Source organism: Arvicanthis niloticus, chromosome 25 (assembly GCF_011762505.2).
Source record: "Arvicanthis niloticus isolate mArvNil1 chromosome 25, mArvNil1.pat.X, whole genome shotgun sequence".
NCBI classification, from domain to species: Eukaryota; Metazoa; Chordata; class Mammalia; order Rodentia; family Muridae; genus Arvicanthis; species Arvicanthis niloticus.
In genome coordinates, this window is record NC_133433.1 from 20,045,457 (window position 1) to 20,069,106 (window position 23,650).

General features: G+C 40.0%; 1 protein-coding gene across 1 annotated transcript in view; it reads right to left on the minus strand.

Moving 5' to 3' along the window:
- Virma (vir like m6A methyltransferase associated) overlaps positions 1–22,943 on the minus strand; it is a 57,981-nt gene extending 35,038 nt beyond the window's left edge. The window contains exons 1-7 of the mRNA XM_076924179.1: positions 22,668–22,943; positions 15,627–15,742; positions 12,518–12,604; positions 10,406–10,454; positions 5,809–5,977; positions 4,332–4,454; positions 3,236–3,508 (exon numbers count right to left, since the gene is read on the minus strand). Coding sequence (XP_076780294.1) covers positions 3,236–3,508; positions 4,332–4,454; positions 5,809–5,977; positions 10,406–10,454; positions 12,518–12,604; positions 15,627–15,742; positions 22,668–22,730 — 880 coding nt within the window. The 5' untranslated portion in view covers positions 22,731–22,943. The remainder of the gene's footprint in view (positions 1–3,235; positions 3,509–4,331; positions 4,455–5,808; positions 5,978–10,405; positions 10,455–12,517; positions 12,605–15,626; positions 15,743–22,667) is intronic.
- Between the last annotated feature and the right edge of the window lie 707 nt (positions 22,944–23,650).

Consider the following 23,650-nt stretch of genomic DNA (forward strand, 5'->3'; position numbering starts at 1 on the left):
ACAGTGTCTTGCACTCAAACACAAATTCTGGATTCTGATAATCCAGCACCCACAAAAAAAACCCCAAGTAGAAGATGGGGAGATGGTTCCGAGGAGGATGTGAAAAAACGAGCACCAGAGTTTGGGTATCTGGAACCCATGTGAATGTTAGGGCGCAGTGAAATGCATTTATAACCCCACCACTGAGGGTAATGGGAACAGAGACAGGTGGATCTTAGGGGTAGCTAGCCAGCCTGCCTAGCCAAAACAGTGAGCTCCAGGCTCACTCAGAGACCACGTGTTAACATATAAGGTAAGAAAGTGTTATAGAAAAGATACCCAAATGAGTTAACTTCTGAAATACACACACAAACACACACAACCACACACACACACACCGACCAACAGAGAGGAGTGGGGTCAAGTGGTTAAAGCGCTTCCATTCAAGCCTCAGAATCTGAGCTCAGAATAAACCCCAGAGCCCACATAAGGCTGGACCTTAGTACTCCATCAAGATGGGAAGTAAAATAAGAACATCCCTCAAGTCTTCGGGCTGGTTGGCCTGATTATATAGCTTTGAACAAGAGCCCCTTTCTCAAGGTAGAAGCAAGGACTGACACCAAAGCTTGTCCTATGACAAGCACACATGTGCCTATTCTTACACAACACATATACACATACATGGGAAGACAAAAAAGGAAAAAATAGTATGGTAATTACAAGATGAAGTATTCTCTTTTCTCTCTCTCTCTCTCTCTCTCTCTCTCTCTCTCTCTCTCTCTCACACACACACACACACACACACACACACACACACACACACACACACACACTGTACAGGGCTAAAGAGATATTCACAGATCATTTCCAGACAAGCAGAGTTCAGTTCCCAGCATCCATATCAGGGCCTCACAACGACCTGTAACTCCAGTCCAGGAGATCCAGTGTCTTTTTCTAGCCTGAGAATCTGCACTCATATGAACTTACCCATACACAAAATTAAAAATAAAATATTTAGCTGAGCATGGTGTTACACCCCTTTAACTCCAATACATATGATGCAGAGGCAGGTCTTGTTACTGGAGGCCAGCCTGACAGCCTGGTCTACAGAATGAGACCTAAGAGAGACAAGGCTACACAAGGCCCTGTCTTGAAAAATCAAAAAAAAAAAAAAAAAAAAAAAAGCCTCTTTTGTTAATCACAAAATAAAAAACAGCTTTTTTTTCCCTCTGTATCAAAGTAGAACTAAAAACAAGGACATTGGTAGGTTTTATTTCCTAACAATATGACTGCCTACTTATAAAAAAGAAAAATGTATAAAGATAGCCCAAAAGAAAGGACAGCAACCCACCCACAAAACCTTTGATCCAAATTATGTCCTGCCTACAAAATGAACAGAGATATAAAGATTGAGCAGAGAATGATGGAATGGCCAACCAATGACTGCCCCAAATTGAGACCCATCTCATGGACAAGAACCAATCCCTGATACTATTAATGATACTCAGTTATGCTTGCAGACAGCAGCCTAGCATAACTGTCCTCTGAGAGGCTCCACCCAGCAGCCAATGGAAAGAGATGCAGAGACTCACACCTAAATGTCAGATGGGGCTCGGGAGAAAGGAGTTGGAAGGAGGATTGAGGGCCTTGAGGACAGGGACTCCAGAGGAAGACCAACAGAATTAACTAGTTCAGACCCTTGGGGGCTCCCAGAGACTGAATCACCAACCAAAGAGCAAGCACGGGCTGGACCTAGGTCCCTGCACATATGTGGCAGGTGAACAGCTTGCTCTTCATGCAAGTCTCCTAACAACTAAAGCAGGGGCTGTCACTGAGCCTGGAGCCTGCCTGCCTGCCTGCCTGCCTGGGATCTCGAACCCCTAAGTGGACCAACTTGTCTAACCTCAGAGGGAGAGGGTGCACCTAGTTCTGCAGCGACTTGATGTGCAAGGGGGGTGTTAAGTGGGGAAGAGACATCCAGAGGGGAGCTTCCCCTTCTCTTTGAGAATAGGAATATTCTCACCTGAAATAGGGAGAAGACTTGCATGAAGGGGTACTAGGAAGAGAGGAAAGGTGATATTGGGTTGTAAAGTGAATTAATTAATTATTAATTTTTAAAAAAGACATCCCTCCCAAAAAAAATGTTTCTAGAAAATTACTCTAGTCCTCTCTTGACATTCCTTCTCACCCTTAGTAACACAGTCATGAAAAGATGAATCTCTGGGAATCTGACTCTCTAACAGCTCAGATACACTGTAAGTCAACCTGTTCATTCTTGCCTTCTCTGCCAAGTCGTCCTGCCTAAGAAAACTACTGGATGAAATGTAACTATCTGCAAGTCATACACAAAAATCTAAACATGATTACTTGACAATCTGGGAATGGAGGAAGATAAAAAGTAACACTTAGAACTTAATTATGTATTTATTTTATAAAAAAAAAATTGAGGGTGAGGGTTGTTTTAGAATTATAGGGACATCTGTGATTCTAAATGGGTTGTAAAGTGAATTCCAAATTTCATCTCACAAGTGACTGTAATGATCTAACTCATAAATGCCCCTATAATTCCAAAACAACCCTCACTTATTGTTTAAAGCTAAGGTAAATTGTCATTTTGTATAAATGTTTAGTATTGCACGTCATTTCTTGCAAATTAAGAATTTTTAAAAGATATCTGAGTTAATTGGTCGATTAACTTTTTTCTTGGTCAATTAACAAAAATTGATCATGTTTTGTTTTTAAAAGAAAACTAAAACCTAATCAAAGAATCACACCACTCAGCCACATGTACTTAAGCTGAGCTACCCAGACAAATTTCTGAAAATCTCACAGCATTTTGCTAAAGTGTTTCTATGGCATCTATCTTTAGAAAGTTGGCCTAGCTTATGATACATCAATGCCTACTCTAAATAAAAGTGACCTATTCTTAGACCCTGCTTTCCTGCCCAATGCTGATGGTACCAAGTAAATGCTGATGGCACCATGCATAAGCCAAATAAAACCTCCCCAGGGAAATGACAGAGTCAGGCACTTGGGACTAAGAGGAGGCAACACCATCACATAAAGAAGTCAGGCGACAGAGAATACAGACAGAAGACAGAAACCTCAGTTGCTATCATGTATCATGTAGGCCAAACTACATGACAGTTAGTGCTCCAACCCACTTACTGCTACTATGAACTTCTGTGATGCTCAAAGCAGCATGCACTTAGTATCTAATACTTAAATTCAGAAAGTCCTAGCTAAAGTTACACACCTTCACCTTCTTCATCCTCTTCACCTTCTTCCTCTTCATCTTCCTCCTCATCATCAGGGATACTGTCTACAGTATGGCAGTCATCCTCATCTTCATCCTCTTCTTCTTCTACATCCACATCATCTTCATCATCTTCTCCCTCTTCTTGCTGTTCCTCTTCTACCTCCCCTTCATCGGAATACTGACCTTCCTGTGGGACAGAACTCCTATCAGGAGAAATGGGCTCAAAGTAATCTTCTCTATGGGGAACATCTTCTTCTTTATCACCAGACACTGAAAAAATGAGATTTAAAGCAAACTGTTCAATGGTTTAAATACATAAGGCAGCAGGGCTAGAGCCTCAGTCACATGATACATGCTGATGATTTAGCTCACAAACCCCTTTTTAAAATAGTTGATTAATAACGTGAGACTTTTATGGTGACATATGCTTCTAATCCTAGCACTTGAGAAATAGAAGCAGGAAGATAAGGAAGTCGAGGCCAGTCTCAGCTCCTTAGTAAATCAGAGACCAGCCTAGACTATAGGAAGCTCTGACTCAAAATAAAAATAAGCCCCATTCATAATATTCATTATATAACTTCATATAAAGTAAACTATAGTATTTTATGCTCTGTAGTATATGCAAAATTCTTTTCAGGCTTTAAATTATTACGCTGATTTTTTTGACCAATACACACTAATTATTTTTAACTGCTATGTAATATTACATCAATATTCTATTTTCAAAGCACTGTTGGTATAACTTCAAATTAACTAACATTTTTTAATAAGTTGTTCTGCAAACAGGAAAAACACAAAGAATCCCCTGACAGGATGGGAATGCCTGGGGAGAGGAGGCAACCATCAAGATACAATCACCTTAGGTTTTTCTTTAATTAATAAGCACCACTTGAGTTGGGCGTGGTAATGTACCCTTTAATTCCAGCTCAGGAGGCTGAGGCAGGTGGATCTTTGAGTTTAAAGCCAATTTGGTTTGCAAAGCTCCAAGACAGCAGGGCTACACAAAGAAACCCTGTCTCCAAAAATTAAACAAAATAAAAGAAGCACCAGGGATCACTAGTGGGGTGGGGGGTCCCTAGCACAGATTTTACACCTGGCAAAGACATAGGGTCATCCTCATCGTCATCAGGTGGAGGAGGTCCGGGAGGAGTTCTTGGTCCCCGTGGCTGGGGTCTTGGAGGACTTCCATTAAACTGATCTTCTTTCTCACCATCAGCTACAGATGGGAAACAACATGTTCAATTATTAAAGTATACTGAGACGAACTCACAAAAAATGTTTTTTTATCATCTGAACTTATCTTCAGAACTGAATGATAATATAAGCCTCTCTTGCCTGGAGACTTAATTAAAATTTTGCTGACTAATCTAGAAATCTAGAATTTTTAACTGCCCACACATGAAAATATGATATAGTATAAGACAATGCCCTGAAAACATGAAAACTTAATTCAGACAGGAAAATAAAGACAAAAGTTCTATTTCATTTTAATTGCCAAAAATTAGAAATTACCCAAATGTCTTTCGGTGGATAAAAAGTTAAATAAACTGTGGTATGGACTGGGGTGCAAAGTGATAAAGCACATGTTCTGGGGTTTGAACCCCAACATCTCAAAAAAAGCCAGCAAGCACAACACACACACATGCATGTACATCACACACACAAACTTAAGACACATAAAAATACACAGCCCCCCACACACACTCAAATTCCTACACATAAAAATACACACCACACAAATACAAGACACACACACACACCACACATACAAATAACTATAGCATACATATCCACACACATACAAATACAACACACACACACACAAAGCTCTGAAAAGGTTAAAGGGAAAAATGTAAAGCATATTCTTTTCTCACAAAAAAATTCATAATCTGGTTTAAAAAATGTTTTATCAGTACAGAAAAATAAAGGGTTTTTAAAAAGAAAGAGTAATGCAAAAGAGTAACTGGGCTTAGCATATAAGATGAAGATAAAAAAATTAATAAAAAGTAGTGTGAAGAAGCCTGCCTACAATCACAGGAACATGAGGCAGGATAGTAAATTAGAGGCCAGAGTGGGCCACTGACTGAGGACACACACGCACAACTACTAGGATTAAATTATTTTAAATGAGGCCAATAACAAAGAAAGGAAAGAAGGACAGATAGAAGAAACAAAGAAAGGAAGATAGACAGACAGACAGACAGCCCACCTGCCAGCTGGCCAGCCCGAGACCTTTGGGACTGTTTAAAATGCCCTCTAGAACCAGACGTGATGATACACTTTTAGTCTCAGCACTCAAGAGGGCAGATCTCGGTGAGTTAGTTCTAAAGCAGTTAGCACTACATTCTAGACCCTCCCTGTAGAAGCAGGCAAGCTGGCTAACTAACTCTTCAGAAAAGGAGAGGAAGAAAATAATAAAAATGAACTCTCACTGACAAGGAGACTGACAAATATGCTAAAGCTTATACAAAGCCAGAGGAAAAACTAGGAAAGCTCTTTGGAGCAGCTCTTCTTGCTACCTGTAACAGAACACAGCAGTTTCACTGGGAAAAGCAAATTCAACTTCTCACCATGTTTTAGATTCCTTTTCAAAGTCGGCTGTGGCTGGGGAGGAGGTGGAGGTGGAGGTGGAGGTGGTGGAGAGTCTCTGTCATGGCTTATCACTCTATCTACCGATCCATATATTGCCAGGGTCAGACAGTTGTACCAGCCTCTTAGTACCAGACCATCAGTATTTACCTGATTGTTAGGGATGGTAAAATATCTCAAATTAATGTTTTAATATGCCAAAAGCAAAGTGATATTAAACTAGTTTATGGTTCAGCTAAAGTCTTTAAAAGCATCTGCTGAAGAAACTGGAGGTTTGGCTCAGTAGTTAAAAGTGTTTGTAGCTCTTCTAAAAGACCTAAGTTGAGTTCCCACCACCCACGTTAGGGGTCTCACAACCACTAGTAACTCTAGATTCTGAGGGGTTCTGGTGCCTCCTTCTGGTCTCCACAGGCACTGCATTTAAGCTTTAGGTGCACATATGCATGCACCAATATACACATAACTATTTTTAACTTAAATAAAAATAGAGACTGAAGAGATGGCTCATCAGTTAAGAACACTAGCACTGGCTGATATTAGAGAGGACCCAGACTCTATCCTCAGCACACATGTCATCTCATAACCATCCATAACTCCAGCTCCAGGGAATCTGATGCCCTCCTCTGGCCTTCAATGACACCACATTCGCATGGTATACAGACACACATACAGACAAAACACCCAGATACACATATTTTTGTTGTTGTTTTCAAGACAGGGTTTCTCTGTGTACCCTTGGCTATCCTGGAACTAACTCTGTAGACAAGGATGTCCTCAAACTCACAGAGATCCACCCGTCTCTGCCTCCCAAGTGCTTGGATTAAAGGTGTGCACCACCACTGCCTGGCTAAAAATAAACATTTTTTTTAAATTAAAATAAGCAAAAATAAATATAAGCATTGCTGACAAAGCAAAAGGCCAATATTGGTGAAAGTCATTCATAGGCACAGATTTTACATGGTCCTCCAGTCCCTAGACCTAAACCCATGCTAAACTAAGTCTTTCCATGTCCACAGTTGACATCAACTTTGTTCAAAATGCATGGACAAGCTCTCAAGCAAAAGAAGAAAACGGAGAATGAACTGGTAAGAGTCATGAAAGGAAACAGACCAAGGTTTGTCCTGTCTCAAGAAAGATAAAGCTCCATGAACTGTTCAGCACTTCTCCCACGGAAACCAGGGAAATATGCTCACAAGTAGCCAGCCATAAATGAATACTTTCAGCAGCACACTCAGCCACAAGTGACACTCAGCTTACTATCTAGCCCACTGACACCCACCTCATTTCTGGCAGTACTCAATAAACTTGTCTTTCTTTATTTTGTTTTGTTTTTGGTTTGGTTTGGTTTGGTTTGGATTGGATTGGATTGGTTTTCAAGACAGGGTTTCTCTGTGTATCCCTGGCTTTCCTAGAAGTCACTCTGTAAAATACACTGGCCTCAAACTCCGAGACCTACTTGCCTCTGCCCCCCAAGTGCTGGGATTTTTTTGTTTGGTTGGTTGGTTGATAGGTTAGTTTGGGTTTTAATTTTTAGAGACAAGGTTTCTCTGTGTAACAGCGCTGGCTATCCTAGAACTCACCTTGTAGATCAGGCTAACCTCAAACTCTCACTGGGATTAAAGATGCATGACACCACTGCCTGGTAAACTTGTTTCTTTAAAAAAAAAAAAAAAAAAAAAAAAAAAAAAAGTTTTAATCCCAAAAGATCAAAGATTACCAACACCATTAGTCTTCAGTATTTTTCCTTATAAACTAAATAGACACAACAGCTTACATTTTTATAACTTAATCACTAGCTCCACACATTACTGTGAAGGGTCACGACAAGCACCATCCCTTAAAAATTGAGTCTGAACAACAGTCTGCACTCAAGCTGGGCATGGCAGTAGGTGTCTGTGATCCCAGTGCTCAGACAGAAGCTGAATGCAGGCAATGGGCAGGAATTATGAAAGAGGGTATAAAGGTAATTGTTTCTGAGTTCTAATTCTGTCATGGATATCTTTAGTGTTGGTGGTGGATTAATACACAAAACATATTTGATATTCAAAGTATAAAATTTAGATGTGAGGTAGTGTCGCACAACTTTAATACCAACACTTGGAAGGCAGACAGGTAGATCTCTATAATCGAGGTAAGCCTGGCCCACTTTGGGAGCTCCAGGCAAGCCAGGGCTACACAGAGAAACCAAATAAATAAATAAGAATAAAATGTAATGTGAAGCTCCACAGCTTCTGTTCCGAGTGCCTATGCTAACTATATAGAAGTTCACTGAGCTATACAGACTTTGGGTCTGTTTAACTTTGGTGTGTGGTATTTTTATTCATTTTCAATTTTTTCTTAATAAAAGTTTTTGTTTGGTTGGTTGGTTTTTTTTTTTTTTTTTTAACTAAAGAAAAAAGAAACAACCTGCCCTAGAAACCAAAGCCCTTGACTTCGAAATTCTTTTCCCAGGCTATCTTCTTGGGTAAAGATAAAGTAGTGTGTCACTGAATCCCCTTCTGGAGGCACTACAGGATGAAAGAAATCATTAATCTCCTTGATGAACTCTCCAGGGAAATTGGAGAAAACATCAAAAATGATACCCGAGATTAATTATCAACTCTGAGCAGACATCCCACTGCAAAGCCGGGTATGGTGCACACAGGAGACTGGCCAGGAGGTTCAGGAATTGAAAGGCCAGCCTTGGGTACTTAGTAATCCTAGGCTCATCCTGAGCTACACAAAGACCTTATCTTAAAAAATAAATATTGGGCTGAAAAAATAGCTCAGTGTTAGCAGCATCTGCTGTTCTACCAAAAGACCCAAGACTGGATCCCAGTAGCCACAGACTGATGCATAACCACCTGTAACTTCAGCTCCAGGTAATCTAGTACTCTCTTCGGACCTACATGGCTATCCACACATTACACGCACACAGATAACACATACAACAAAGACACACACTGACACACACAAAATAATAATAACAATTTTTTAATTTTAAAGAGATTTTATTTCACTTTAATTAGCGTATCTGCTTATGTACGCACACATGGGCACAGTGTTCTTCCAGATTGGAGGCAACAGATGGATCCCTCTGAGGATGGGGTTACGGTGGGCTGTGAGCACCCTGACATGGGTGCTGGGAATCGAACTCAGGTCCTCTACAAGAGCAGTAGTACACACTCTTAACCACTGACCCATCTTTTCAATCCCCCAAAATAAAATAAATCCTTAAAATGTGTGTGTGTGTGTGTGTGTGTGTGTGTGTGTGTGTGTATAAGCAAAAAGGAATCCTATTGTTAGGAAGATAAACAAATAGATAAGAAGATAAATTTGCATAAACAGGATACAAAGGATTAAATACATATAACCCAGAGTTAATTCTCAAGCTAAGTGGGCCCACATTATTTCTATATTTCTTTCATTACATGACTCTAACTAAAATGCCATTTGGTACATAAAGAAATAAAGCAATTATTGATGTGAAAGAATATGAAAAGAATATCTTTTAAAAACTTTAATAAAGGGCTGGAGAGATGGCTCAGCAGTTAGAAACACTGACTGCTCTTCCAAAGTTCAATTCCCAGCAACCACATGGTGGCTCATAACCATCTATCTGTAATGGGATCTGATGCCCTCTTCTGCTGTGTCTGAAGACAATTACAGTGAACTCACATACATTTTTAAAAAAATTAACTAAATTAAAAAATAAACCTCTAACAAAGACTCTAGAGAGATGGTTCAGAAGAGCAAATACTATTTTTGTAGAGGACCTGAGTTCAATTCCCAGTACCCACATGAGGCAGCTCACAACTACCTGTAGCTCCAGGAAGATCTAGGGACATATATATGTGTGTGTGTGTGTGTGTGTGTGTGTGTGTATGTGTGTATATATACATATATACATATATATACATATATATATATACACACACACATATATATATATACACATACACGTATGTATATATATACACATACATTTATGTATATATACATATATGTATATATACTTATACATATGTATATATATATACACACACACACATACAGATACTTATGAGTAATTTTTAAAAATAAATCTTTTTAAACAACAACAAAAAACCTTTAACAGGTCATAGAAATATCTAGTAATAAGTTACTGAACACTAAAAACTTATCTGCCCAAATAAAAGAAGCCCTAAATATGTCCATGTATGTGCACTACATGAGTACCTTATGTCAGCAGAGGTCAGAGGAGGGCATCAGATCTCTGGAACCAGAGTTACAGATGGTTATAAGCCACCATGTTGGTGCTGAGAACCAAACCCAGGTCCTCTGTGAAAGCAACAAGTGCTCTTAACCACTGAGCCATCTCTATAGCCCCAGTACTTTATTGTTTTAAAACATACTTTATTTCATACCATCAAACAGCTCAAACTCTTTGGAAAGAGAAATAATGGGATTTTAAAACAACTTATAGTTGCAAGATGCACAGACAAAAGATAACATCCTGGAACATTGGGTCCAGCTCTGTGTCACTAACTTACTTAGATCAAAAGCTGAACAGAAGCAAGAGCAGCAGAAACAAGGTAAAAAGGTCACATTGATAATTACCTTCGAGTTTGGTCTAAAGATGATAGATGTATTCTCATCATATTCCAGACTGTGAAAAGGGTAAGAATAAAAACAAAGGCTCAAATAATAAAAATTACAAATTATGAAGTTCTGGCTGGTGAAATAGCTGACTGCATAAAGCACTACCTAAGTCTGCTGACCTGAGTTCACTCTCTGAAACCTACATAAAGGCAGAAGGGGAAAACCAACTCCACAAAGCTGTGCTCCGACCCATACAACCTCACCATGGAATGTACATGTAAAAATAATAAATAAAGCCTCACTTCCCAAGACAGCACCATAGAACGTACCTGTAGCCCTGTGCTGGGGTCTCAGCCCCAGGCAGCCAAGGTACTAAGAATGCTGAAGGGTAGTTGCAGGGGCCTAGTGGTTGACTTTGGGTGCTTCCAGACATGAACTGGGTCTACAGCAGATATACTACAGTGTCCTATGTTTATTAAAGAACTATTTTAAAGTACTCTCAATGTACAGTTACTAAAATAGCTAGTAATTTCTTTCTCTCCTCCTAAGAATGAAAGGGGTTTCTGCTGTTCCTACATAAGCTAGAACTATAGTAAACAATTTCCTACACTCTATAAACTGCTACAATGTTATCAGTGATAATCTTACAGCTTTTTCCCCCCAAAGTATGTTTGCATCAGTTCAGTATATTTCATTATTTTAAGTATTTTCATTATATGAAATCTACCATGTCAGGTACTTTATTTAAGTGTTCCTCTGTTAGCAAAACTCGTATAGTTTTTTAATAATATAAAATCAATAAGGAAAACAGTTTTCACCAGCGTTTAGTTTTATATTGAGGTACTCATGTTGGAATAAAGTGACATAAAAAACAAATACTTTTTCAGGTTTTTCTATTTTCAAATATTTCAATATAAATTTTTTCAAGCCACAAAAGACTGATGTAATTGGTTGAGATAAGCACACATATTAGTTGAGATTTTAAAAGCACCTCCAAATAAATCTAAAGGACAGTCAGATAAAGAACCCCAGCACTGTACGCTAACAACTGTATACTCTGTGTAACAAACTGTACACTATGGGGCTGAGGATATCAGTTTGTGATAAAGTACTTGCCTGGCATCCAAAAGCCCCAAATTCAATCCCTAGCACTCCCCCTCAAAAAAGTACAAAGTTTAAGTTTTTGGGACCAAAACTTAAGAAAAGTACTCACTCTACAGCTGGGGGATACTGCTCAGTGTAGAACTTAAGAAAAGTACTCACTCTACAGCTGGGGGATACTGCTCAGTGTAGAACTTAAGAAAAGTACTCACTCTACAGCTGGGGGATACTGCTCAGTGTAGAACTTAAGAAAAGTACTCACTCTACAGCTGGGGGATACTGCTCAGTGTAGAACTTAAGAAAAGTACTCACTCTACAGCTGGGGGATACTGCTCAGTGTAGAGCACATTCTTTTTTTTTTTTTTTTTTTTTTTGGTTTTTCGAGACAGGGTTTCTCTGTGTAGCCCTGGCTGTCCTGGAACTCACTCTGTAGACCAGGCTGGCCTCGAACTCAGATATCCACCTGCCTCTGCCTCCCAAGTGCTGGGATTAAAGGCGTGCGCCACCACCGCCCGGCTTGTAGAGCACATTCTTAGTTGTCTACAGTCCTGGGTTCTAAAAATGATAAATTTTCAATGTAATTTCCTAAGAAATTAAGAGAATTAGGGAAGAATAAATGACATCTGCTAATTCCTGGAAGGTATGTATTTTTTTGCATCTTTAAGCAAACTTCATTTTTTTCACATTATAATGAGTTCTTATTAAACTCATTCAATGGTTATTTTGCCTAACATAATTTTTAAGAATCAAAAACCTGCCTTTTCCAGATCAAGTTAGTAATAAATCACATAATAGTATCTTGTTTATGATACATGCACATACATGTAAAAAGCAAACAAAAGATAGCTATTATTTCACAAACTTAAGCTTTTATTTTGTTATTAAGATTCTCAGGAGCTCAGCATTTTCATAATGCCCACAGAGAAAATTGTATCTACCACCAGATACTTCCTTCTATCTGCACAACAGGGGTTTGTTTGCTTTCTGCCTCAGTAAGGTTTCTGATAAAGTTACTTTGTACGTACATACCTTCCCAACCTATCAAAAACTGGAGCACTTGGTTTGCTTACATTATTGAAGAATAAGTCTAGCTGAAATGTGTGAGGAGATGTTTCCCTGTAAAACAAACAAGAACAAAATGTCAGCCTGTTTAACAATTAGTTCCTACAGTAAAACAAAAACACAGTAGGTACAAAGTCCTGAGAAATCTTAAGACTAGAAAAAAAATATTCCAGAGATTTAAATTTTAAAAAAGCTAATGACTTGCTTATTTAACAGAATCATATCTAGTTCTCAAGTCATTTAAGTATTATTTAAAATGAACTTTTAATCAGAAGTAAGAAGGCACACATATAAAACTAACAGGGATTGCAAAATGGCTCACATAAAGGTTCCCACCACCAAGCACAATAATCCCAATTCAATCCCCAGGACCCATACAGTGGAAAAAGAACCATCTCCTGAACGTTTCCCTACAATTTCTACACACACTGTGGCATAATCATGTCCATACCCACATCCACACATCCTCTCCACAAACAATCTTAAAAAAAAAAAAATACTAACAAAATCCAAAGCCAGATAAGGTAGTGTGTGCCTGTATGCCCAGCACTTAGAAAGTTGAGAAAGTGAGCTGGGAAGTCTGCTACAAGTTCAAGATCAGCCTGGGCTATACAGTGAAAAGCAAGCCAGAATGTAAAAAGCAAGTATTGCTCCTGCAGAGGACCCAAGTTTGGTTCCCAGACACTACCCTGGGCATCTCACAACTGCAGGTAACTCCAGCTCCAGAAATCCAACTCCCTCTTCTGGCTTTCATGGGAACCTGTACTCATATGCGTGTACGCACGCACGCACGCACACACGCACGGGCGCGAAGGGTGAGGGGGAGGGACTAAAAATAAAAATTAGGAGCAGAGGTGGTGCACACCTTTAATCCCAACACCCTGGAGACAGAAGCAGGCAGATCTCTGGTCTACAGAAATAATTCCAGTATAGTCATAACTACTACACAGAGAAACCCTAATCCCAGCACCCAGGAGGCACAACCAACCAGCCTGGTCTACATACAAAGCGATCTCTAGGATACCCAAGACACAAAGACCCTGTCTTGAAAACCAAACTGGAAAAAAAAAAAAGTTGGATCCTTTCAGGACATATCCTGTAGCCCCATCTGGCCCTCAATTGCTATGTAGCTCAAGAGTACTTTGAAGACATGATTTTCCCAAGTGCCAGAAACACATGCATGGCTCCCTACCCATTTTAAATTTTAGTTTAGTTTTTGTGGTAGTTGTTTTTCCAGACAGCATCTTATACTGCCCTGGCTGGTCTTAAACTTCAAATCCTCCAGGTTCTACCTCTGCAGTGCTGGATTATAGGCATGCCACACTTACTTTATGCCATGCCTGGGGATCAAATGCAGGGTTTTGTACATGCTAAGCAAGCACTCTACCAACTAAGCTAATTTCATCTCTCCTAAATTCCTTAAACATGGAAAAAATGTATGAGATCTATTAAAAACAATAATTAATCTAATTGTTTTATATTTTACATTGTAATTTCTGAATGATACCTCTGAAGACTTTTACATCTACTTCTATAAATAACCAAAAGTTTTTTACAATTAGGAAGAAATGAACTTTGACCCTGAATCTGTCCCACAATATTCACCAGAAATAGTTACAAATAGTAACAATAAAATGAAATGTATCAATATACAAAACCAGTACCTATGCTATAAGCTAAAAGGTCTTTTAAAAATTCATTTATCATATATATTCACATTTTCACAGAGCCAAACTTCAGCTTCTTTCTCCAACCTAGAGTACTAAAATTAGAAAATAATGATTATTCATATCACACACACACACACACACACAAAAAATCAAACCTCCCTTTTATGTCAATTATTAAAGTTATCTAATGTCAGGAACAACAGTCTTACATTTTATTTCCCACCTAACCCAAGAAAGAGAAAGTAACACATAATCAGTTGCTAATTACAATCAATGGGTTATTTGAAGCTACAGATTTATGAAGTCACATGTATAAGGGGTCTGGGGAGTGGATCAATAGGTAAAATACCTCCTGAAAAAGCATAGGGACCAGAGTTCACACTCCCAGCACCCTCATAAAAGCCAGATATGTCTATAACCACACTGGGTGAAGGAAATCAGAAGTTAGAAAATTTCAGGGACTTGCTCGCCATCCAGTCTAGCCAAAAAGTTCAGCGAGAGACAGTATCTTAAAAAATAAAGTGGAGAGAGCATGAGGAAGACACCTGATGCTGGCCTCTGGCTTCTGCATACAAATGCATCTGTGTGTGTACATACACAAATACACAAAGTCCCATGTATAGTGCAAGCTAGACACTGTAGTACATGTCTACGGTCTCAGCTACTTTGAAGACTGAGGTAGAGTCCTACATTAAAGATTGGCCTGGACAACTTAGTAAGACTGTCTCACACTAAGTTTCTAAGAAAGGGAAGGGAAGGAAACAACAGTGTAGAGTTTGTCACTGGCCCTGAGTCAATCCCTACTCCCAAAACAAACAGAAAAACACATTTTTAAATATTCAAACGAGGGGCCAGAAAGATGGCTGAAGAGTTAAGAGCATTTGTTGCTCTTGCAGAACTCAGCACCTACACAGTGGCTCACAATCATTCATAAAATCCAGTTTCAGGGGATTTAGCAACTCTTGACTTCTACAGGCACACACATGGTACACATACATACATACAGACAATACACATACATACATACACACACACACACACACACACACATATTAGATATAAAATTATTTTTACTTTAAAAGGAAAAGTCACCTCAGAGTCACTTCACCTGTGCTAGGAATGGTCAATGATAGAATGCTTATTAGCATATAATAAACCCTGGGTCTGATCCTGAGCACTACCAAATATATTAAAAATAAGAAAAATACATATGGCAGGATATAAAGGCACACACATTTAATAACAGCACTTTGGAGAGAGAGATAGACAGATCTCTGTGAGTTCAAGACCAGTCAAATCATTTAGGGAGTTTCCAGTGTCTCAACACGCCACATCTGGGGGAGTGGAGGGGATAGGGAGAAGCATAGTTACATTTAAAAAAAAAAAATCACAAAGAGTTGACTTACCCATATGCTCTGTTGTCAGGTAAGCCACTATGGGCCCGTACTCCCGGGGGTATAACTCGGACTTCATTGATATAAACCACACATGGAAAACGAACCACATCTATATGAGAACTTTGCTATAAAAAGAAGGATAAAACATACTATAAGTAAAACATTTCTTTTTCAATTCAAAACACACATTTTTTTTTTCAGCTTAAAATGAAGCCAACAATCTTACAATCCAGGGATAAGATGTAACAGTGTTGTAAAAGCACATACCTCACAAGTGGGGTGGGTGTCTCTGTGTGTGTGTGTGTGTGTGTGTGTGTGTGTGTGTGTCTGCAGTGCAAGCCTTTAATCCTGACATTTGTGAGGCAGAAACAAGTAGATCTCTGTGAGTTCAAGACCAGTAAGTTTCAGGACATCCAGGACTACACACAGAGAAATCCTGTCTCAAAAAAACAAACAAAAAACTAAAAGAAAACAACAACAACAAAGCACATGCCTCACATGTTCAAGACCCTGGGTTGAACCCTTATCACCAAAACCAGTCCATCTCACTAAGCATATAATTAACTTTTACATTAACTATGATGCTATATAAATCACTCTTTAAAAAATCCCAGATGATGGGACCGGAGATGATTCTTGTCAGCAGTCAAGAAGGTGTGCTGCTTTCCCAAAAGGACCAGAGTTCAGCTGCTAGCATCTATTAGTTCTCAATTCCAGGAAACCCAATAGATCCTCTTCTAAACTACAAAGGCATCCACATATATGTGGCACACAGAAAGTTACACACACATATATAAATAATAAGTACTTTTAAATAGTTTAAATAATTATTTATCCTAATAATAATGTACCTAATTAATCTCTCAATTGATATTACATAAAATTTTCTGCAGTACACTTATCTCTTCACTCATGTTTTGCTTAGACCAAACTTTCTATTCATGGCTCCAGATACTCAAGAAAATGTTAATGGATGCTTCAAATATATGGATACATAAAACAGACACCCACTGATAAATGAAGTAGAAATGAAGTAGGCAAGTCTGGGCGCGCCTTGAAATGGAAGGTTCAGACTGTGACATGCCTTCCACCTTTCCAATATTCTGCTGCTTTTCTAAAACATAAATGTCATGATGAGCTACCATGAACAGTATAGGCAATACTCTAAGGATGGCAAAGGTACAATATAGACAGAACCTGAGACCAAACACTAAAACTGCTGTATTATTCCTAGGCAATTTTCAATTCTTTTCAAGATTACTTAAAGAGAAAGTCCTATCCCATGTAAGGCCACAAAAACAAACAAACAAAAAAGCCACCCTTTCTGTTGTTGTTGTTTAGTTATTCTGCACACTTGAGCTACTGCAAAGAAGAAGAAGAAGAAGAAGAAGAAGAAGAAGAAGAAGAAGAAGAAGAAGAGGAGGAGGAGGAGGAGGAGGAGGAGGAGGAGGAGGAGGAGGAGGAGGAGGAGGAGGAAGAGGAGGAGGAAGAGGAGGATGAGGATGAGGAGGATGAAGAGGAGGAGGATGGGGAGGAGGAGGAGGAGGAGGAAGAAGAGGAGGAGGAAGAGGAGGAGGAGGAGGAAGAAGAGGAGGATGAGGAGGAGGAAGAAGACGACAGTGACAGTGGTCGTCATCGTCTGCTAGGCAAGCATTCTACCAAAGAAGCCACACCTCCAGCCCTAAAATATACTACTTATAAACAGGAAATATTCAGTATTAGCTGTTACCACTTCTATTAACCATATATTACATATTTCTGTAAATTCAAGGCTAGCCTAGTCTGCATAATGGGTTCAAGGCCAACCAGGGCTACAAAGTGAAATTTTGTCTGAGGCAAATGGAAGGTCAGGTGAGAGGACAAGGAGCCACTTGTCCTGTTAGGGGTTATGTGGTTAGTGATAGACAGCATCATGGATGAAGGACAGAGTTCAGTGTTTTACTTGCCAGGTTTGAAGTATCTAAAGACATTTAAATGGGGATGTCCCTTGGGTTTTAGTAGAAGGATCCCAGGTGGGAACTGTTCTCTGTCTATAGGTGAAGGTCTCAGGGTTTGTTTGTTTGTTTGTTTTGTTCTGTTTGGTTTTTTGAGACGTTTTGTACTGGAGATTTGGAAAATATAAAGAAAGCTGTTATCAACTAGAAAATATAGAGTAAATACTAATTATAATAGGTGGGGGGTTCGGATGAAAGAAATTAACTCACATCTAAATATATTAGCTTTCTACTCATTTACCAAATAATCTGTGTAAATCCTAAAAAAAATTCTAAATAATTATTTGCATACTAGACTTTTATCTTACTTCTATTTGTATTTATTTGTCTATCTGTTTGAATTGTGTGTGATGTAGCCCAAGCTGGTCACCACCTTTACAGCCAGAATTAATTTTAAAACTCCTTAATGCCTCTACCTCCTGAGTGCAGGGCTCAAAGGCAGAGGCCACCATGCTCAGCTGACCTTGTAGTTTGATTTACAATACTGTTTTGTTCTTTTATTGAAACATCATTTTCTAATGATCAATCCTGTTAGTCTGAAACCAGTAAGCATGACTTTAAAATATGTAACTATTTATGTGAAGAATCAAAGAGTTAATGAAGGTTGATCTATGAAAGGTTATGCTTTCTCTATTGTGAAGTTTTTCTTGTTAAGTCTTTTTTTTTTAAGTGTGTATATGTGTATAGTGTGTACACCCAAATGCCATGCATCAAAAAACAACTCTATGAAGTCAGTTCTCTCCTTCCCCCTTGCCATGGTTCCAGAATTGAACTCAGGCTGTAAAGCTTGCCCGTCATTTGCCCACTCCATTTTCTAAGTTTTCTATAATGAATTTAAATGTGCAGTGCCAAGGGAGGCCAAAGGAAGGCACTACATTCCTTGGAGTCACAGGCAGTTGGAGGCTGCCTGCTATGAGTGCTGAGAACCAAACTTAGGTACCTCTGCAAGAGCAACAAGTGTTCTTAATCACTGAGCCATGTCCATAGCCCCAAGGATTGATTGACTGACTGACTGATTGATTGATTACTTGCAACTACATATATTTGTATGTGTTGAGGGGAGTAGGTGCAGGTACTACTAACCTAACCTGGGTCCTGTGGAAGAATAGTATGCACTTTTCCCCATAAGGCTTACTTTAGTTTTAACCATGTGTGTCTGCACACACATGGAGCTGGGGTAGGAGCCTATGGAGTTGGAGTTACAGTTGTGCACCTGACAGGGAAACTAGGAACCAAATCAGGGCCTCTGTAAGAGCAACAGTTGCGCTTAACTACTGAACCATGTCTCCAGTCCGTTTTTAAAGGAATAGCAATACAAATCACAATTTAGGAATTTTCTTCCCTTTAAATATTTAATGTGTGTGTGTGTGTGTGTGTGTGTGTATCACATTCATGGCACTGCACACATGCTGGTGCCTGAATAGGTCAGAAGGGGGCATTTCATCCTGAAACTGGAGTTACACAGCTGAGTAATCCTGGAACCTCTGCAAAAAACAGCAAATGCTCTAAACTGCTGAGTCTCCTTTCCAGCCCAGTCAAACTGCCATCAGTAGTTCAACTAGAACTTCATTAGGAATCCTCTTCGAAAGTTTAATCAACGATTAACTTCCATACAGATTACAAATTTCTTTAAAGCAACTCAACTATCTTGTTTATTTTTACGAATTGCCTCTCCTTCTTGTTTTGTTTTGTTTTTTCGAGACAGGGTTTCTCTGTGTAGCCCTGGCTGTCCTGGAACTCACTCTGTAGACCAGGCTGGCCTCGAACTCAGAAATCCGCCTGCCTCTGCCTCCCAAGTGCTGGGATTAAAGACGTGCGCCACCACCGCCCGCCCGGCGCCTCTCCTTCTTGATGTGCTTTGCATGCACGACTTCCCTGTCCCACTGCAAAACGGATGGCATCACTTCAGGGCCAGGAAAAATGTATGGTATACATTATATAATATATATACAATATATATAATATATTTTCTTCCTGGTTTTGTTTGGTTTGATTTTTATTTATTTATTAGGGATGGGGGGTGCCACAGTGCCTGAATGGAAATCAGAGAAAACCCTATAGAGGCAGCTCTCTCCTTTGACCAGGTGGGTCCCAGAACCAAACTGAAGTTCTCAGGATTGGCATCAGGTGCCTTTACTCAAGGAGCCACCTCACACACCTTGTTTTTGTGTGTCTCCTGTGGCCCAGGCAGCTGTGAGCTTGTAATTCTTTACATGAATGGAATGCAGGCATGCCTCAGAATGTCATTTTACCTTAAGGTAGCCCTGTCAGTTTAAGGAAAGCACCTGACCTTTTACCATAGTTTTCTTATCTATAAAATGAAAACAACTTTCAAAACTAATAGAGGATCAGAGAAAATTCCTTCAAATAACCAAAACACTGTACCTAGCTCAATAAAAGCTCCAAGCATTAATCCCATCTGCTAACTAGCTTTCACTGCATCTCATCCTTTCTGATTTTGCCATCCATTTTCACTAAACTATTTATTCTATGGCTGACCAATTAATCTACCTAGCTTGCTAATCATATAATCTCCATGCTCAAGGCTAAAGGCTTCTAACAAAGAGTCTATACTATTCTGGAAAAGTTAAGGAGTTCCATGATATGGCCTGTCAGCAGCCAATTCACACAGCTACTTTAGGTACAACCTAACAGAAGACTCACTCCAACAGCCTTCCTTTCCTACAACAATGAAACAATTCCCATTTTACCAAGGCCAACTTAATATGTCAATTGCCTTAGTGAAATCATCCTTGATATTCACACAGGAGAAACCTCTCACCAAAACTCTGCACCTTTATATGTTCACAAAGACAGCTAAGTAAGTATCAACTAGAGTTTCCTACAGCAGACACTGATTAAGAATTTTGTTTGGGCTGGGCAGTGGTGGCGCACGTCTTTAATCCCAGCACTTGGGAGGCAGAGGCAGGCGGATTTCTGAGTTCGAGGCCAGCCTGGTCTACAGAGTGAGTTCTAGGACAGCCAGGGCTATACAGAGAAACCCTGTCTCGAAAAACCAAAAAAAAAAAAAAAAGAATTTTGTTTGGTTTCAGCGCCTTTTGTTTTTTGGGCTTTTTAAAACAGGAATTTATGTAGTCAAAGTGGATTTAAACTGAGTTGTGGGGGGGGGTTTTTGTTTGTTTGGTTTGGTTTTTGGGGTTTGTTTTCTTTGTTTTTTGTTTGTTTGTTTGGTTTGGTTTTTGGGGTTTGTTTTCTTTTTTTTTGTTTGTTTGTTTGTTTTGGCTTTTTGGTTTTTTGTTTGTTTTGCTAGACAGGGTTTCTTTGTATAGTCCTGGGTGTCTTGGAACTCTATAGATTAGGCTGGCCTAGAACTCACAGAGATACACCTGCCTCTGCCTCGCAAGTGCTGAGATTAAAGTGTGCTTTGTAATTCAGTTAGCACTGTTCACACTCTTTTAAGGGCTATACTCCTGTGATTAAGCATTTTGGAGCTAAGATGATAAACTTCACGGGATTCCCACTGTGCCTCTTTACACAACACGCTCTAACTCTAACCCAAACACGTATGTACTTCTTACAAACCCCTACTCCTTCAAGATGAGTTCAAATGTGACTCTTTCTAAGCCTTCACCTACTGCTGGAAAGTATTTTTTAACCTGCTCTATTCACCTATGATCCTTAATGTTTGGCTAAGAACGAAAAGGCTGAAGGAATGACCAGCTTCCTGTAAAGACTATAAATTAGTACTGGGTATGTATGCTTCTTTCTTCCAAAAAAATTTTTAAAAATTAAAGACAGGGTCTTCCTACGTAACTCTGACTGTTCTGGAACTTGCTATGAGCGCACACTGGCCTCATACTCACAAAGATCTGCCATGACTGTTTCTTTCTTCAAATTTTATTGTTCTCTACTTCTATAAAGAAGTTTGTTGTTCTGGTAACAACTACAGCTGCCATTTTGAGTTTTCTCAAGTCTAGCTGGAATTATATAGTCCAGCAGTCACTAAACAGTGCTGTGTGACCACAGTCAGAAAATACAGTAAGCCAAAACACCAACTCTTGACTTTTACAGTCCTCTCTATCATTTATTAAAGAAAACATAGCGTTACTCATTTCATTATTTACTTCATAGAACATTTTAAACCTTTTTTTCATTCAGATATCTATATTTTCCTAGGCACTGTCCTAAACCCAGGACATACAACTGAGAGAGAATATGAGACACTCTAACCTACTTTCATGGCGCGTCACATTAAGAGTACAGTCTCATAAAAACAAAGAATGGTTCTCTAAATGATTGAGTTTCCAGTGAAACAAAGAAATATGAGGCTTGTTCATTTGCTCTCTCTTCCTCCCATCCAATTTTCTATGTGGACTTCGTTAAAGTTCATTTTTGACTGGCTTTTGCAAACCTTCGTTTTTAGCTACACTCAGTACATTCAATTCAATCCCAAGGCCATTCGGGGACGCTAAAGTAATTCTGTACACAAAACTACTCAACACCGTGCCACCTTCGGCCCCCGCCCCCGAAAACAACGGACTTGTTTTCTAATGACAAGTCTTTATTCCTTCAATATCGCATGATTCACAAGTATTCTCCACGCAAAGGAAATTCTCATAGCTATGTCATGTTCTAATAGGTGAATTCCTTCCCAAACTATTAAAGTGCTATGACAAATTGAGCAATAAGACCGCCGTTAGAAGAGAGATAGAAGAGAAAGACTTGCAATCCTGGTTACTCTGTATCCAGAACCCGACACTACTGTCAAAAACCAGATGCCCAAGCTCACGCCTGCATCCCACCTGAAGTAAACCTGGGAATCAGGACCCTCCTCAAGACTCAACGCTGACAGGACAAACTAAGCACTGCCAGCAGCGCGGCTGACTCGACCGAAGCCGCGGGCCCCAAATCAAAGCCGAGAAAGGCAGGGCCGCCGCCCAGGGCCACGGGGCGAGCACCGGGCTGGGGGAGGGGGTGTGGACTAGAGGACCCCCAGCGCGACTGAGGGAGGACACCGCCCGGACAACGCCCCCGACTCCGCAGCAGGAGTGCCGGAGCTGAGGGGCCGTATCGAAATCGGGTCGCGAAGCCTTACCTCAGCGCTCGGATGTTTAAAAGTATCTAAAAATAGCAGCTCCATGGACGAGTCCACCGCCATGTTTGCCGCGGGCGGAGGACCGGGAGATGACTTCCGGGGCAGCTCTCCAACCTCCCAGGCCGAGGCTTGGGTTAGGGAAAACTACAGCACTTCCGGTAAACAGGACGCCGTCGCCGCAAGCCTCGACCAATCCCATCGCAGCTTGCTGCCTTAAGTCGTAAGCCCCGCCTTCTCCAGCGCGGCGGAGGGCGCCTTCCGAAAGCCCAAAGGGGCAGAAAAAAGAGGGGAGGGGACTACGGTGTTTGCCGTGGTCCAAATCCCGTCGTTCTCCTGAGCAGCGGCGCCACGACGCCTGCGAGGAGCGATGAGTTCTGGAGAATAGGAGGAAAATGTGCCAGATCTAAACACACAACGCCATATGCCTCCCACAAGGCATGCTTTCCAAACAAAACCATGCAATGAGTGACTCTGAGAAGACACTATTTTCAAAGAGAGGAAAAGAGCGTACATTTGCTATTCAGCTTTCTGGAGGTGCAAACAGAAGAAAAAGGATTCAAGGCCAGCCTTGACTGCTACATGAGACCCTGTCTCAAAAAGAGAGAGAGAGAGAGAGAGAGAGAGAGAGAGAGAGAGAGAGAGAGAGAGAGACTTATCTCAGCAAACAAAAGGAATATTCCCTTGTCTATAAAAATGTAAAAAATGTTGAATGATCCCGTGGGCTGATTATGGACATTAATTCTAATAAAGTTCAAAAAAGTATATAAATGAAATGTCACGAATGGTATAAGAGAGAAGTAGAGCAAAAAGTCTATCACTGGCTGACAAGCAGTCTGCCAATTCCAGCACTAAAGGACAAAGGAAGAGTTTGACCTTGAAGCCTGCCTAGACTACTCTGTGAGACCCCGCCTCAAAATTAAAAGTGTGTTTGTTTGTTTTAATTTTGTGAATAGTTTCTCTGTCAAGTGCTGGATACTTGAAAC